Here is a 17,412-nt window from a genome sequence, read left to right on the forward strand (position 1 = left end):
TGGACTTCATGGTTGCATTTAACCCAAAAAAGTATTAGATTTGGATAAGAAACAATCAAAATGACTTCAAGCAAAGTAGCCAAACACACTTGGTATTACAGCACTATACTTTAAAAAATAAGTATTTTACAGTAGGTTGCAAAAGAATTTGGCCCCCTTGTCCATTACAGCCACAAACATGAATCTATTTTATTGGAATTCCACGTGAAAGACCAATAAAAAGTGGTGTAGACTCCAAACATTTTTTACCAATAAATAACTGAAAAGCGGGGTGTGTGTAATTATTCAGCCCCCTGAGTCAATACTTTTGCTGCAGTTACAGCTGCCAGTCTTTTAGGGTATGTCTCTACCAGCTTTGCACATCTAGGGACTGAAATTCTTGCCCGTTCTTCTTTGCAAAACAGCTCCAGCTCAGTCAGATTTTGTGACAGCGTTTGTGAACAGCAGTTTTCAGATCCTGCCACAGATTCTCGATTGGATTTAGATCTGGACTTTGACTGGGCCATACTAATTTACTAAACCATTCCATTGTTGCCCTTCCCATCAACTCTGACCAGCTTCCATGTCCCTGCTTAAGAGAAGTACCCCCAGAGCATAATGCTGCCACCACCATATTTGACAGTGGGGATGGTGTGTTCGGTGTTAGTTTTCCACCACACATAGCGTTTTAGTCTCATCTGACCAGAGCACCTTCTTCCACATGTTTGCTGTGTCCTCCACATTGCTGGACTTTTTATGGTTTTCTTTTAACAATGGCTTTCTTCTTGCCACTCTGCGGTGCACAACCAATAGTTGTCCTATGGACAGATTCCTCCACCTGAGCTGTAGATCTCTGCAGCTCGTTCAGAGTCACCATGGGCCTCTTGGCTGCATTTCTGACCAGCGCTGTCCTTGTTTGGCCTGTGAGTTCAGGTGGACGGCCTTGTCTTGGTATGTTTACAGTTGTGCCATACTCCTTCCATTTCTGAATGATCACTTGAACAGTGCTAAGTGGGATGTTCAAGGCTTGGGAAATCTTTTTGTAGCCTAAGCCTGCTTTAAATTTATGAATAACTTGATCCCAGACCTGTCTGGTGTGTTCTTTAGACTTCATTGTGTTGTTGCTCCTGATATTCTCTTAAACAACCTCTGAGGCCGCCACAGAGCAGCGGTATTTGTACTGACATTAGATTACTCGCATGTGCACTCATCAGCCGATGTCTATTGGCAGCTGACTGCACTCAGACCAAAGGGGGCTGAATAATTATGCACACCCCACCTTTCAGTTATTTATTGGTAAAAAATGTTTGGAATCATGTATGATTTTCGTTCCTCTTCTCAAGTGTCCACCACTTTGTATCAGTATTTCATGTGGAAGTCCAATAAAATAGATTCATGTTTGTGGCTGTAATGTTACAAAATGTGGAAAAGTTAAAGGGGCCCGAATACTTTTGCAACCAACTGTATTTAGGTTTACAGTGGTTGGTTTTGTATAATTGTCAGGTGATGTCAGGTGACTTTTGGCCTGTGTCATGTGGTGAAATGAAGGATTATTACTTCCTTAAAACCCAGAGGTTCTGTGGACATTTGGTTTATGGTTGGATTTAGTCTAAATTGGACCAATGGAGTCAGTGGACAACTTTTTACAAGCAGACCAGCGGGTTAAAAAGTAATCACTTCTAGACAGCACTAAGCACCCTTCAGTAATAAACTTTATTTAATCAGGCTCCTTTGACCTCTTTTTCAAATACATCTTGGCTGACAGGCCAACAAAGACAGAGCTGCAGACCTTCTCGCCACAAGCTGTGGCAATTAAGAGCAGTTCGGCCATTTAAACATACGAAGCAGATTGGATCAGATTAGGGTCGTCGGCCGTGTGTACGTGGGAGTGTGTCCAGCGCGTGTCCCGCTCTGCCCGCCCACAGGTCAGGATAATGAGAATCCGCTGGCCTTTCTCTCCAGGATTGAGCGGAATAATGATACCGGCCAGTGCTCTTTCATTATCATTCTCTGTCCCTCACACTCCCGGCTGAGTCCCAAATACACAAAGGAAGGCTTCACATTTCCCTTTTCCTTTTCAGCACACTCTCTGCTCCCTACCTGCCTGTCTGATATGTGATCGGGGTCTATTTAGTTCACTTCTGACTCATTTATTTCGGTTTTCCACGAATCCCCGAACTGGAAATGTCTGTGTCTACCCTGGCGCTTTCCCCTTTTTGCACCAGCTGTGTTTCTTTTTCTATCTTCGGAGAAGAGGAAATAGATCAATAAATGCTGTAAAACACAACTCTGTTCATGTATTTATTGATCCGGGTTGTAGTTGTAAGCCGGTTCTCCTGAAGTTGTCCTCCTGTGTTCCTCCTTTTGTATAAAATCATCTGAAACGTCGTCTTATCCTGATTATTAGTGCGTAAATGCTGCTGAACAGCACAAAGCACACACACACACACAGGTATGTACAAGATATGCACATTTAATAAAATGGTAATGGTGTAAATATCCTGCCTCGGAGAGGTCGGCTACTGTGCTCCCTGCACAGGTACTTTATTGCATAAGTGACTTGTTCACCCTACACAAATGAAACGTCCCCTTTGTCGCCTTTTGCCAGCGTTGCGAGTTAAATTGCTGCCATTATAGCGGCGAGTGTGTGTAACGTGCACCCAGACGACATCACACACGGTCACGCCGGGCCGGCGTGCTCCAGCATTCCTGCCTAATGGGCGGCGTTATCACCCCGGAGGGAATAAGAGCCCCGGCGAATGCTCAGCAAGCAGAAAAACAAAGGCGGCGTGTGGAGGAAATGTCCCCACCCGGCTCAGCGCGGTCCCCCGAGGGTCACGGTGTCACCTGCTTCCTGTCTGTCCCCCGGTCGCGGGCCTGATTATGGGAAAAACACACATAACTACATGACCGCCACACGGGCCGTCCCCATGTCCCCATGTCCATCAGTGAGCCTTGGCTGCCCATTGACCAGTTTGGACAGCCTGACCACTGCGGACAGCTTGATCTTAAACTTCGTACGCTAATAAGTAGAACCTCCAGGCTACAGGTCGCTCCAGCACGTCCACCATAAGACTGCAGGAGACCTGCGATGTCTGACATGCGCCGCAGCGCACCGGTTAGCGGTGATCATTTCGGCGCGGCGTCTGATCGATCCGCCCCCTCTCTCGGCTGAAGAGGAAGGGAAGTTGCTGCGCCGGAGTTATTTATCACCGTTCCTGCTGAACAGATCAGTCTGGGCTGAATTAGCACAGGTGAGGTCAGCTTACCCCACACTATTACAGCATCACAGCATCGAAGAAGGGGGGTAGTAGCCTAGTGGGGTAACACACTCGCCTGTGGACCAGAAGACCCAGGTTCAAACCCCACTTACTTCCATCATGTCCCTGAGCAGGACACTTAACCCTGAGTGTCTCCAGGGGGAGACTGTCCCTGTGGGGACTACTGACTGTAAGTCGCTCTGGATAAGGGCGTCTGGTAAATGCCGTAAATGTAAATCAAAGGCCCTGCGCCGCCGCCCTCTGTGCAGAAGTCCAGGGATCCCCATTTGCTTTGACCTTTGACCCCTGCACATCTACTGACCCAAATACCCTGTGCACAGGACCATATTTGGCTCAGTTCTGGTGCTCAGAAAGCGTTTGGCAAGCTCTGTTTTCCAGGTAACATGCAGCAAGAGTACAGACACACACACACACGCACACACACACAGCGGTAATGGACACTAATGCACTCTAATGCTGGGCTGCTGATTACTCCTCTACCAAAATGTCAGCATCCGATCCCCTCAGCTTCTGGATCTGGAGAGAAGTAATTACACACACACACACACACACACACACACACACTCACACACTTACTTATCTCCTCCTGCAGAATTTAATGAAATGACCTTTTTCACATCGGTGTGCAGGCTGCACTCAACTCTGTTTGTGTTTATGTTTATGTGTGTTGGACTCTTCTCCAAGACACGCCCCTTTCTATTCGTTTATTTCTGCAAAATCAAATCTTGGCTTTGAATGACTTTTATTGTACTTTAGAGCAGGTTGTAGATAAAGATCAAGTGTAGGGGTTTGTGTGTGTGTGTGTGTGTGTGTGAGAGACCCCTGCCAATCACCTGTATGAGAAGAGGCAGCTCCATACCTTTCATTACACCTCCATCTCACACTTCTTCAAACAGCAGCTGCTGCCCTCACTCTGCTCCTCTCCTCCACACACACACACACATACACACACACACATACACACACATACACACACATACAGGCCTTGAGAGATTTTTCTTCTCCTGACTGACCCCTCTCTAAAACAAGGAGACCTTTCTCTGCAGATCTAATCTCATGCCACAAGCGGCCACAACAAAAACAGCGGCTCTGCACTCCGGTTCTTTTTATATCATAACCCAGTTCTAAAAAAAAAAATTCATAATAAATCTGTGTGACTAAACTCTTAAACTTAAAGCGATATCAAAGTCTGGCAGCTTCACGTTTCCCAACCCGGCAGGTTTAAAAAACGGGAGATTTATACGTCCTTGAAAGTGTTCAAGGTGGCGGTCTGATAAGAGAGGGGGAGTGGGGAGATGAAACGAGCAGCCAGATCATTTCTTTAAACCCGCGCCACCCAGAAAGACCCCTTCCTCTCCCAAACTCCCCCTCTTTCAAAAAGTTCCTCTCCAGGGATTAGGAGAACAAAGGAAGGTGGATTCCCAAGAAAAAAGCGAACCCCAACTTTCCTCGGAGAATGTCAAAGCGCCTGTAAAAAGAGCAGGAAGCGGTGGTTTTATATCTACATTCCTCATTTCCATATTTAAGGAGACTTAACGTAAGTACATAATCAGTGGTGAGGGCCCCGTGGCGGCGGGGGACGGGTCAGCGCGCGTGGCCTCGCATTCGGGGGGAAACGGACGCCCCCTGAGGGGCGAGCCGGTGACATTTCCAGCGCACCTTCTCAGCTTCGTCTCCCGCACGGTGGCGGAAATAAAGTCCCGAGTTGGACCTGGACGCTGAGCTGCAGATCTGGGGGGCTTTACGTCACCCTCTCAGAAAGATGAATACACATGAAAAAAATTCTGCACGTAATTACGTAATCAGGAATTCGCATAGGATTTCTCCACTTTGGCTCAGTTAAACCCTCAAAAGGATCCCAGCTTGTCACAAGGCTGCGTTGGCACTGACGTCGGGGAAGAAGTACGGGGACGTCCCCTTCAGCTTCATTAACGGAGCTGTCCAAAATTCATTCGATTTACATCCATTATTACCTGCTGTGGACGTTTTTTTACTCCTGTGGCCAGCAGGCTTTTGCAGGCTGAGCAGCATGTAGCTCTTAGAATAATAAAAAGTGGACGATTTAGCCGGTATGTACAGGGGTGGGGCTTATATCTAAAGTTAATGCGGGCCTGTGTCCCCAGAACGCCTGGTTTCACACACACACACGCGGCGTAGCGCTGGAAAAGCTGGAGCGATGATGAAAACGGAGTTAAAACCCGCGCTCGCTCATTAAATGGCATTATTAGAAGTGCAAGTTGCCGGGCAGGCCTCTCTGTCGCCGGGTTCAGGCCGCTTGGTCGAGTTCAGAGCGCCGCGCTAATTAGGACGGGGAATTGATGGCTTTCCTCGAACTGTGTTAGTGAAGGAGCTGCTGCTGGTGGTGGTGCTGGTGGAGCTGGTGGAGCGTGTCTATTCTGTGTGTATGTTTCTCTTTTTGTTGTTTTGTGTGCAGTGTTTTATTAAATGTGCATATCTCGTACATACCTGTGTGTGTGTGTGTGTGTGTGCTTTGTGCTGCGAATTTCAGCCCTATTCAATCGCGTGTGTGTGTGTGTGTGTGTGTGTGTGTGTGTGTGTGTGTGTGTGTGTGTGTGTGTGTGTGTGTGTGTGTGTGTGTAAATGGGAATATGCAGCTCTGTAATAGCCGTGTGTGTGATCCTGCCTGTATGGACTCGGTGCTGGAGAGGCTGTTGAGTGCTGCCTGTGCTCTGAGAGCTTTTCTGTAGGGCCAGGTGTTCTTCTAAAAGAGTGTGACCCTCATCTGACACACCAGAGAGAGAGAAGCCGGGCTCCTCGTGAACTATTCCCACCCAATCTGCTCCAACAGACCAACACCACATTTACATTATACAAATATTCTAATTTTACATGTGAAGAATGGTGTCCAGCTGTAAAGACCATTAATGGAGGTCATGTGAGTGGAGGTAAAGAAAGTGAAAGTGAAGTGACGTGGTTGTCATTGTGAGACACTGCAGCACAGCACACGGTGACACGGTGAAACGTGTCCTCTGTATTTAACCATCACCCTCGGTGAGCAGTGGGATTCGAACCAACAACCTGTTTCCTTAACCGCTAGGCCACCCCACAAAATGTCACAATTCAGTACTTACTGATGAGAAGTAAGTTTTCCTGCTTCTCCTAATGTGGGTTTCAGTTGAAGACCCTGCACCCCCCACCCCGGACGGAAGAGTCGAGCCGTTTCCGCCACAGCCATCGTTCTTCTCCAGATGTATTTATTTTGTATGTGTCTTTCACCGCCTGTTCCTGCGCTCTGAACGGCCTGTGATGGATTGCGGCGACCCGTCCATCACATCTCGTATTAATAACGCTCCAGTGCTCTCTCCCGAGCTCTTTAAATATTACCTGCGCTTCAGTCTCAGCAGTTTTCAGCGCCGTATCTCAGCAGTGGCTGTTAATCCGGTCAGCGGACCCCTGTATTTAATTAACCTGCCCGAGTGAGGCTCTTTAAAATGCCCTGTCAGTGGACGCTGGCTGCTGTGTGGGTCTGTACAGGTGTGTGTGTGTGTGTGTGTGTGGGTTGCGTTGTTCAGTGTGATGTGAAATGGCTTTCTGTAGCCCATTACTTCTGCTGGAGCATGGCGGCCAGTCCAGGCTCTTCACCGCCCTGCATCTCCTCTCTCAGGAGAAAATGGCCTGCGGGGCTGCTGCTGGGACGCTAGCTGGCTGCTTTCAAATTTTAACGCGTTTCCGTCCCTGTCTGCCTGTCAGTCAGTGTGACACATGCCATTTTTTTTTTAAGTGAAGTGATTGTCCCTTTGTGATTGTCACCCATTTATTTCTGAACCTGCCCCAGAATTCAACTTCATACTGTTGATACTGCACACTTAATAGTATCAGCATTATTACACCTTTATGAACTGGTCCCAACAAGACATATCTGTGTGTGTGTGTGTGTGTGTGTGTGTGTGTGTGTGTGATCAGAGAGAGATCTGTGTCAGATAAGTCCACTGAGATCATGTGAGCTGAGTGCTGATGTCCTCGTGTTTTCTGTCACCGTAAGACTTGTCTGGTCCAGGGTCAGCAGGTAGAGGTGCCTTCTGCTCTAAACATCTTCACCTCCACACAGATTTACTACGAGTGTGTGACTGCTGGAGGACCGTTGTTTCGGGAGATTTTAACGCTGATCTGCGTTAATGTCACATTTATCTGTCATAAAATGAGATGTTAAGTTGAAGATGTTGATATAAATCTGTTCACTGGAGGCGCATTGTCTCCAAGGCAGGATCACATGAGCTAGACACACACACACACACACACACACACACACACAAACGCCTCTAAGGAAACTTGCTTTAGTTCAATCCAAGTTCATCCACTGTGAATAAGATGAAGAGCAGTGGTGGAAGAAAAAGAGAAGAAAAGAAAAGGACCTCGTCTCTGTTACCAGACAGAACTCCAACAAAGCTTCTGAGCTGAATCGGAAAGAAACACAATACCCACACGACCAACTGATCCGGGCCAGTCATATTCAAATCGCTCCTCAGTTCTGTTCTGTCTGAATAAAGAACAACCGTTATATTCTCCTTCCTTCCACTGTTGTGAATAAAGGTGCTAATGAGAACCTACACGACAGGTAAGAAGCTGTACTTTATGGGCCCATCAGAGCGCTCGAAACGGGATCATCCCGCGTGAGGGAGCTGTCAATCATACTGGACATACAGGCTCCGCATCTTTTTAAACTTTGCTCATAAAAACATCAATAAAGTTCATGTTCTGGGTGTCAGACGTAATGGCAGAGGGGCAGTGTGTGGGTCGTCACTTCCTGGCCAGCAGTGAAATAAGAAATAAACGAGAAATAAAGAATGTAAAGAAGAAATAAACGTCTGAAGGAAAGAGACCAGAAAAACGCACCACTTCTTATTCAGAAACTGACTTGATTTATTCTGTCCACTCAGCTACCAGCTTGCGGTTGAGAGGTATCAGTTCTGCTGTACCCCTCGTCCCCAGCCTGTCTGCGTCTCCCCTCCTTTTATATATTGCCGCCCTACAGTCATCTCAGCGTTAAGAACCGCTGAGGAGAAAAATGTGGTTAATATGCAGCCGCTGGCCTGGTCATTATGCGAATGGCTGTGAGAGGCGGAGGAGCGAATGTTTAAAAGCGGCTCATTGAGACGAATGGCACAATTTCCCTCGTATCGCCCCCTCTGAAAGTCCCCCTAATGCCACTAACCTTCATCTGTCAGGCCGGCTAAATCTACTGGAATATTTTCCTCCTGGATTGTGTGTCGGTGTTTATTATTTATTAAGCTGGCGGGACGTGGCGGGACGCGGCGGGACGTGGCGGGAGCCTCTCCATCGCTCTCCTCCGTCATCGTCTGAGTCCTGCGTAAAATGTTCCGGCGGGAAGAAAAATTGAGAGGTGCATAAACGACAGTCGTGATGGTTTCTGAGTGCCGCCGTCCCCGGCATGGTGACAAATGGGACCGGAAAGTGTGTTGTGTAAACTCCACGCTGTCCCCGAAATGCAGCAGGTTTCCGCCTGACGGTTCCTTCCCACAATCCTCGGTTGTGACTGGAGGAAAAGGGAGGGGAGCCCTTCCTGTGTTTGGTAACGTAATATGGGGGGGATTTAGGGGGACCCGGTTACTGAGATTTAAATCATGCGGGGTCATGTGGGGCCGCGTCCTTTTACCTCCATGCTCGCACGTCCAGCAGCATTCGTATTCGTGTTAGTTTGGTAAAAATCACTTCCTACTTAGTGTAGTGACGTGAGCCGACATGATTGTTGGCGGTAAGTGAATGCTGGTTGTCTGCGGGGACCATGAGTCCAGACAGCTGAAATCATCAGTAGCGTCACCTCATTTCTAATGATAAACGTTGCCGTGGTGTGTTATGGTCATTTCTGCTCTTTATTTAACCGTCCACATCTACTTCATAATAATGTGCTGGTGTGAAGTGTGTACTTGTGTGTACTAACTTGTTGCCCTCTGTGTGGCAGATGCCGGTGAGGTCTCCTGACCAACGCTTGGCCCCACGTTACGAGGATGTGGAGCGACAGTACGCTTCTCTGCCTAGGTGAGTCCAAACACACACACACACACACACACACACACACACACACACACACACACTGCAAATGTCCAAGACGAGGTGCCAGAGAACACAGCTGCTGAAGGAGGGAGCATTTATTTATTGTCCCGCTCTTCTGTCTTCATCAGCAGCTCGGCTGGTTTGTCTTCTAACCTTCCTGTCTGCTGCTGAGAGTGGAACGGAAGGGAAGAAAGAAGCGCCGCTCGCTCCACCTCTCTCCCTCTCTCTCTCTCCCATCTCTCTCCCTCTCTCTCCCTCCATCTCTCTCCCTCTCTCTCTCTCCCCCTCTCTCTCTCCATCTCTCTCCCTCTCTCTCTCTCTCCATCTCTCTCCCTCTCTCTCTCTCCATCTCTCTCCCTCTCTCTCTCTCTCATCTCTCTCTCTCCTCTCCATCTCTCTCCCCTCTCTCCTCTCCTCTCTCCTATCTCTCTCCCTCTCTCTCTCTCCATCTCTCTCCTCTTCTTCTCCTCTCCCCTCTCTCTCTCCTCTTCTCTCTCTCTCTCTCTCCTCTCTCTCTCTCTCCCTCTCTCTCCCTCTCTCTCTCCCTCTCTCTCCATCTCTCTCCCTCTCTCTCTCTCCATCTCTCTCCCTCTCTCTCTCTCCATCTCTCTCCTCTCTCTCCCTCTCTCTCCATCTCCTCTCTCTCTCTCTCTCCATCTCTCCCTCTCTCTCTCTCCATCCCTCTCTCTCTCTCCCCCTCTCTCCCTCTCTCTCCCTCCATCTCTCTCCCTCTCTCTCCGAGAAGAGAGTGCTCAGAGTGCTGAGTAATCCTCTTTACAGATTATAATTAAAACTGGTGTGTGTGCCATGTGAGAGCCGTGCATCCTGGGAATTCACCTGATCCGGTCCCTGGGGGGGACGGGCGGTGTTACCCGACTCCGTCCCCGCACCCCGGTTCTGTATTACTGTCTCTGTCTCTCTCTCTATTTATTGTCAGCCTGTTTCTCTTTGGCTTGGCGTTCAGTCTCTTTTATTTCTTGGTCCCTCTGTCCCTGTTCTGTGTTTGTGTTGCCCAGTCAACCAGTGTGGCAAACAACATAAACACACACACACACACACACTCGCCCCTTCGTGTTCTCCAGCTACCTGTTTTCCCACAGCGATAAAGTAAACATGTTAGCGTCCACGCGTCCTGGTCCAGCTGTCCATGCTGCAGGACACGTGTGTAGGTGAGAGAGAGACGTGTGAGTATGTGTGAATGTCAGAAGGAGTTGGTGAATTAGCGTGTTTTCAGCCTGATAGAGTGAGTGTGTATATATGAAAGTGTGTGTGTGTGTGTGTGTGTGTGTATACATGAGAACATATAGCCTCGTGCTGTGGTCCGTGTCCGTAGCGTTTGACGGGTGCAGCGGACCGGAGTGTCCTGCAGCACCGTGACACTGTCGACACTTTGCCCATATGTGCCTCCTCCTGGGTGCTAATTGGGTGATTAGTGCCCAGATGGTGGCCTGAGTCCAAATCAACTCCGGGACGAAGACACGAGGACACTCACACATACGGTGAACATGAACACACACACACACACTCGTTCCAGAAGCGTCACAATGGACACTTTGTCCTGAGTGACACACTTTGGAGTGCATGTGGGTCTTTTTCCGACTGCACTTTTCCCGCCTTTCCTCTGGAAACTGAAAAGGCGGCTGTAGGGAAAGGTAGGGTCTGAAAATGATGCCATATTTTCATTGTTCACTGTTACCCCGGCAACCAGCAAACCACCATCTGTGCTCCAGCGCACTCCTCACCCGGGCCCTCTCCTTCCTCTCTTTCCTTTCGCAAACCAGTAATTCTATGTTAAAACGTGTAAGGATGCGAGCGGACAGACTGCGGGCTTTCCGGTAAGTCTGGTGGAGATTCTCAGAGTCCTGTGTGTGTGTTTTTGCGAGTGTAAGCTCTCATGTGTGTGATCAGCTGTGAAATCCAAGCCCTATCGCACCAATGAGCACAGAGGCGTGACTTTATTAGAGTCCAGCTCATCTAACATGATCCCCTCCCCTCCTGCTGCTCCTCACTTCAGCAGGTAACCGGAGTCAGACGCCGGTTAATCATCCCTCAGCCTCGGCTTCAATTAGCGCCGCTCCATCCCGCCAAATTCCCTTCCGGAATCTCCGTCATGCGACCAGTGTTGGCTTTAGGGGGCGGGGCTCCTCATTCTTTCACTTGCTGGATACGCCCCTTTTAACGGTGTGGTTTTTATACATGTTCTGTTGCGTATTTGTTTTATATCTTTTAGGTGCTTTTTATTCATTCTTTCTGAATAACTAGTATTTTGTTGGGGTGGAGTGTGTGCTAATGCTTGTGTTTAGTTTGTGTGTGTAACTGTAACAGTTGTGTGTGTGTGTGTGTGTGTGTGTGTATGTGAAATGTGTACTGTTTACCTGTGCATTATGGATTGTGCACCTGTTGCCCATGTGTTGTGTTTGTAGTGTACAGTCGTGGCCAAAGGTTTTGAGAATGGTGGTAGCCTAGCGTGTGAACCAGAAGATCCAGGTTCAAAGTGACTGTCCCTGTACCCACTGATTATAAGTGCATCTGATAAATGCTGTAAATGAGAACAACGCAAATACTGCTTCCGTTTTTATTATGGGAATTTGCCTATACTGTTATGAAGGTGATCAGATAAATTACAAAGTCCCAAGAAAACCATTTCCACTGCATTTCAGACCTGCCACAAAAGAACCTGCCACCAGTCCTGTCTCATTTACATTTTACATTTACGCCATTTGGCAGACGCCCGTATCCAGAGCGACTTACAACGTGCTTCCATCTTACCATCGATGAAGTGATCAGTTCCGGTTCATCTCGTCCAACAGTAACGCATCCTGAGACCATTCATGTGTGGTGCTGCTTCTCATCCAAGGGAGTGAAGTCACTCACAATTTTACCCCAGAACACAGCCATGAATAAAGAACCCAGGTAGAACCAGGTACCAAAACCTCCTCCGACAGCAACTTCTCCCAACCATCCAACAAAAGTCTGGTGAAGAACGCTGCCTTTTCCAGCATGATGGACCACCGTGCCATAAGGACAAAGTGAGAACTAAGTGGCTCGGGGGACAAAACATTGAAATTTTGGGTCCATGGCAGGAAACTTCCTGGACTTTAATCCAACTGAGAACTTGTGGTCAATCCTCAAGAACCCCCAAATTCCCACAAAACTCCAAGCCCCTGATTGTGAAGGAACGGGTCGCCATCGGTCAGGATTTGGACCAGAAGTTGATTGACAGCATGTTAGGACAAAAAAGGGCAAACGCTGCAAATATTGACTCTTTGCATAAACCTGAAGTCATAGTCAATAAACGTATAGAAATGCTTGTAAATTATACTTCAATACACCCCAGAAACAGCTGAGTGTTTGTGTCATTCTCACAACGTCTGGCCACAACGGTAGTTTATAGTGTTTGTAGTAGGTTGTGGAACGTGTATATTCTCTACCTGTTGAATGCTAGTGTGTCTTGTGTGTGTGTACTGTGTTTTTTTGTGTACGTATTGTTTGTGTGTGTGTGTGTGTGTGTACCTGATCTGTCTGGTGTGTGTTGTGCGGTGTGTGTGTGTGTGTGTGCTGCAGTATTAGCTCTGCAGCTTGGCATTTACTCAGCCTCACCGTGGCTCCACTTCAAAGTCTCGAGACGTTGTGTTGTGCCGTGTCGACCTTCAGCGCTGGCGGAACTCTCACTTTCTACCTCTGTTGTGGAAAAGCTGAGCGAGAACAGCGAGCAAACGGAACCGGGCCCTGTGTTCCACGCACTGGTCACAATCAAGCGACCTCCACAATGTACCGCATGGCGGCGAGGCGCAAGGACGCTAATGCTAAATGCTAACGGCCTGCTTGATGGCAGGTGGAGGAAAAATCCCTTTATCTTCGTTTGCCGCTTATTGCACCGTTGCTTAGGTCTGTGTGTGATTGCAGAAAGTTCTCGCCTGACTTGAGCTACAGGGACTTTCTGTTTAGGTTCTTTAGGCTTCTTCTCATTAGGCCTGATTAATCATGCAGGTCATATCGGAAACTTGGAATCATGGTGATGGATGGTCAGAACCTGATGGATTTAGAACTTTACATCATATGTTTAGAATCTTTGTGATATTCTGTGGAGGAAAAAATGGACAAAATGATGTTTCCATGAGCAATTTTTCACAGTAATTCACAGTATTCGCTCCAGGGTTATTTCCTCCATGTCTGTCTGTCATCTTCCTGCCTCGTTGAGTCGTGTGGACAGCTGTTTGCAGCTGCTTGGGTTGGACCCCTCGTTGAGGACATTTGATGGTAAACTGGGACTTTTTTTTTTTCTGGAAGGTTCTCTCCGGCTCTGAGGCAGGTGCAGGAATCTGTGGCTCAAGATGGGAATGTTTCAGCGTTTCTGGGTGTGGAAGAGATTTCCGCACGTGTAGTTTCTGCTAGTGTGTGTGTGTGTGTGTGTGTGTGTTCCCCATAACTCTTTTTGTGTTTTGTGGAGATCAGTTTTGTTTAATGATGGATTAGAACATCGGATGGGACCAGCCCTCCGGCCCACCTGCCTGCCGTATCTTATCTCCCTCAGAGGATACTGACTCATGAGTTGTCGTGTGGGGGCTTCTGTGGGATTTTTGGCTGTCCTTCAGCGCCGGGTTTAGGGCAAATGTGCAGGGGACCATGGCCACATGTGGCCAAGCTGATAAACTGGAGTTATAATGATGTTTTCTGGCCTTGGTCTCATCCACTCCTCCTCATTCCAACCCCCTCGCCGACATCAGAGCCGCCTCGGCCAATCAGCAGCTGGACGGTCAAGTCTGGGAGTCTTCAGGATGGTTGTGGCTTGCACACTCCCCCACACACACAGACGCCCCACTGTCCCCCTGGCTGGGTGGTCAGAGCCGAGGGAGGTGATTAGGCTCATGCTGATGATTTTTGGGATGCCTCGGTTACGCCCTCCGGGAAGCTGTGTGTGATCACACACACACACACGCTCACATGCCACTGCTAACACACGCAAGCTCTTTATCACACGTGTGATCTCACTCGCTCACCGACACGCAGAAAAATGCACACACTCAGCCGCACACACTGCATGTTTATGGACGTCTGCAGGTCTAATGTTCCTCACAGTCAGCAGAAGAAACTCCAATTCATTCTGGCAGCCGTGCATATCTACAGCTACCCGAAACCACGCCCACGCCGCTCAGAAGACCTTATGTCCAGACACATGCACACACACAGTCTATAAAACCCCTAGTGTAACATGTGTCACCCTCATAAATGGGAAGTTAATGGGAATAGTTTGGAAAGTCTCCACTTCAGGACGTGTCCCATGTCTGGTGACCCTGAGCATGGTGCCGGTTGGTGGAAGCACTTAATAAAATGCTACATGCCATACATGTAAATGCTATTCAACGTGAAGCCGGTCCTCACTGTCCACGCAAGTGGACTGAACCGAATATGGACAAGTTTCGTCATCCCTGATTATAGAACTCAAGAAAAGTCATGTGATGCAAGAGACTGAGAGCCCTTCAAACTCTGCAGAGTCCAGGGTTACTGACCGGAAGACAGTTAATGCTCGTAAGTGTCCTGCTCAGGGACACGATGGTGGGGTTCGAACCTGGGACTCCTGGTTCCTACCTCCACCTCCTCTTCAGTAAAAAAGAAAATGAAAAGAGTTTTTACTGTTCCACACAGTGCTGCATGGATGGTTTTTATTTTTAATAAAAAGTATACAAATGAAAATATCTTTACAGGTACGTGGGAAGCAGGGTGCTCTGTGAGTCTTTATGTTTGGTGTGCACCTTAAAGAGGATTTGTGTGTGTGTGTGTGTGTGTGTGTTTAGACAAAGCCTGTGGCGGAGCTGTGTTTTTATTATTATTATAATTTCTATCATCCTCATTATGATTTCCATATCTGCACTTTGCCAGGCATCTTCAGCGTTGAGCTGATCCCTGCCCTGCCCCAGGCTTCTCTTCTATTACGTACACACACACACACACACACACACACACACATTTCACAGCCGGTGTGACTGATTCTCACCAACAATTTGCTAAACAAATAATGTCCACATTTTAATGAGCTGACTTGTTTCATCCTTTTGGTTGCTCCATATTCCAAACTAATTTTGCCCTTATTCACACATAAAAGCTTTTTTTTTTATTACTTATAATAAAAGAATTATGATAATAATTCTGCTTCTTGTGGCTAATCAGAAGTGATTTTATATGAAACTGAACTTGGGAAATTTTTCATGTCTGGACTAATGTGTGTCTCCATACAGGCGTGGGCCGATGGATCCAGTCCAGTCCTGGGGGGGACACAGGGACCAGCCCCATTACCCCAGCCCACCCCAGCCAGTCTACCACCCCAGTTACCCCACGAGAGACAAGTCCAGACCGGCCGAGCAGGCGTATTACGCCCCTCCACCGCATCAGAGGGGTCCCCTGAGGCAGGATGTGCCCCCATCTCCCCCGGTTCCTCCCCGAGCGCCACGCTACGATACCATGAACCGCTCCGCCGGAGCCGGCGGGGCCTTCCGCAGCCTCAGTCCGGAGCGCTACGCCTACAGGGACCCCCGACAGAAGAACCCCATGACTGCGGCCGTGTGACCTGCATGCTGAAGACGTTCCTGTGGAGCCAGAAAGGAAAACCCATCAGCTGAAGTACCACTGTGCCATATATGAAGAATAGATGAATGCGTGGCGTGAGAGTGTGTTGCGAAGGACGAGTGAGACTCCGCCCTCCCGAGGTCCTGTGTGTCCTGGCCGCTTTCCCGTCTGTGCCGATGTTTCCTGCAGCCTTCAGAACAACGTGAAACGGTCAGAGTTCAGGGTTTTGGGAGGGATTTATGTTGTGGACAGTGTTAACTTGCTGCGCTGTGTGTGAGTGTGTGTGTTTTATCCTCTTCACTGTTTTTGTGCACAATTTTCTTTGACTCTGAAGGTACCGACTGCAGTTTGAGCAGAAACCATATTAATAATACTGAAAATATCACACGCCATTCTAATCAATATCTGTATCCAGACGCCACACTCATGACTAATTCAGTTCTGTGTAACTTCTGTAACCACTTATTACTGTTGTTTTTATTGTTAACATATTTTGTAACATTTTTCATTAAACATGCATATGATATAAATATGCATATGATATAAAAATGTCTCCTCATGTATCTTTCTATTAGATTCTTTTTTTTGTTTTGAACTTGTCTTCATTTGTCCTAAAATTTTCTAAAATGTCTCCTCCCAGTTCCTCCCTGATTGGTCCGTGATCATTTTGCAGGTTAAATGTACCCTTTTTACACTTTTTTTGTGCCTCTGTGATACATTAACATTTTCAACCCAATTTAATCTATCAAACCCCAGATAAATTGCACCTTTATGATAATAGATAGGGCCAAATTAACATTCCTATAATTATCAATTAAGATCTGGGCAGATATGCATGCATGGTTACGTCCTAATTTCTAAATTTAAAATGAAATTTGGCTGATCTGAGAATTGGAGTTGCAGTGGTGATAATTAGCGGGGGCACAGAGCATCTTATCTCCTCCCGCGTAATTATTCCATCTGCAGATACGCGGCGGTGGAAGCAGGGGGTCGGCTGGCTGCAGGAACTGCGATGGTTCATACAGCCGTGGATGCCGTAGAGCTACGACGGTCAGCCTTGGGCTTGGCCCCGCCTCTTTCCTTAAGATGTCAGTAAATGAGGGTCTCTTAGCAGATCAATAGGACGCAAAAACGTTAAAAAAGTCATACAACAAAACTCAAATACAGAAACCATAATAAAAATAATACTGTTAATATGCATTAACGTTTATGAAAGATTGTGGTTCTTCTTCACTCGTCCTTCCCCCCTGCTGCGTTATTTATTGTTTTTCTGTCTTTTACGTGTCGGTGTGTAATTACTTCCGTCTTCTCTGTGCTTTTGCTCCAAATTCATTTTCGGATGTGTAATTATCGGAAGTTATTATTAGGGTGAAGTTTTAATTAGCATTGGAAGTGGAAATAATTATAGATTTCCTTGACGTAGCTGCTAACCAGCCACTGTGTGTGTGTGTGTGTGTGTGTGTGTGTCTCCGAGGGACATTCAGGGTATCGTGCATCACTCTCGCGTCTCTTCAGTGTTATTATGGGATTTCGTTTTTGGATTTCCCCCCTCCCC

General features: G+C 47.6%; 1 protein-coding gene across 7 annotated transcripts in view; it reads left to right on the forward strand.

The window, feature by feature from the left end:
- Positions 1–16,413, forward strand: part of pard3bb (par-3 family cell polarity regulator beta b) — a 138,354-nt gene extending 121,941 nt beyond the window's left edge. For all 7 annotated transcript variants that reach the window (XM_028991005.1, XM_028991006.1, XM_028991008.1 and 4 more), the window contains 2 exons: positions 9,202–9,278; positions 15,530–16,413. In XM_028991005.1, the coding sequence (XP_028846838.1) occupies positions 9,202–9,278; positions 15,530–15,857 (405 nt within the window). In that variant the 3' untranslated portion in view covers positions 15,858–16,413. The remainder of the gene's footprint in view (positions 1–9,201; positions 9,279–15,529) is intronic.
- Positions 16,414–17,412: the final 999 nt, after the last annotated feature.

Source organism: Denticeps clupeoides, chromosome 9, assembly GCF_900700375.1.
Source record: "Denticeps clupeoides chromosome 9, fDenClu1.1, whole genome shotgun sequence".
In the NCBI taxonomy this organism is placed as follows: domain Eukaryota; kingdom Metazoa; phylum Chordata; class Actinopteri; order Clupeiformes; family Denticipitidae; genus Denticeps; species Denticeps clupeoides.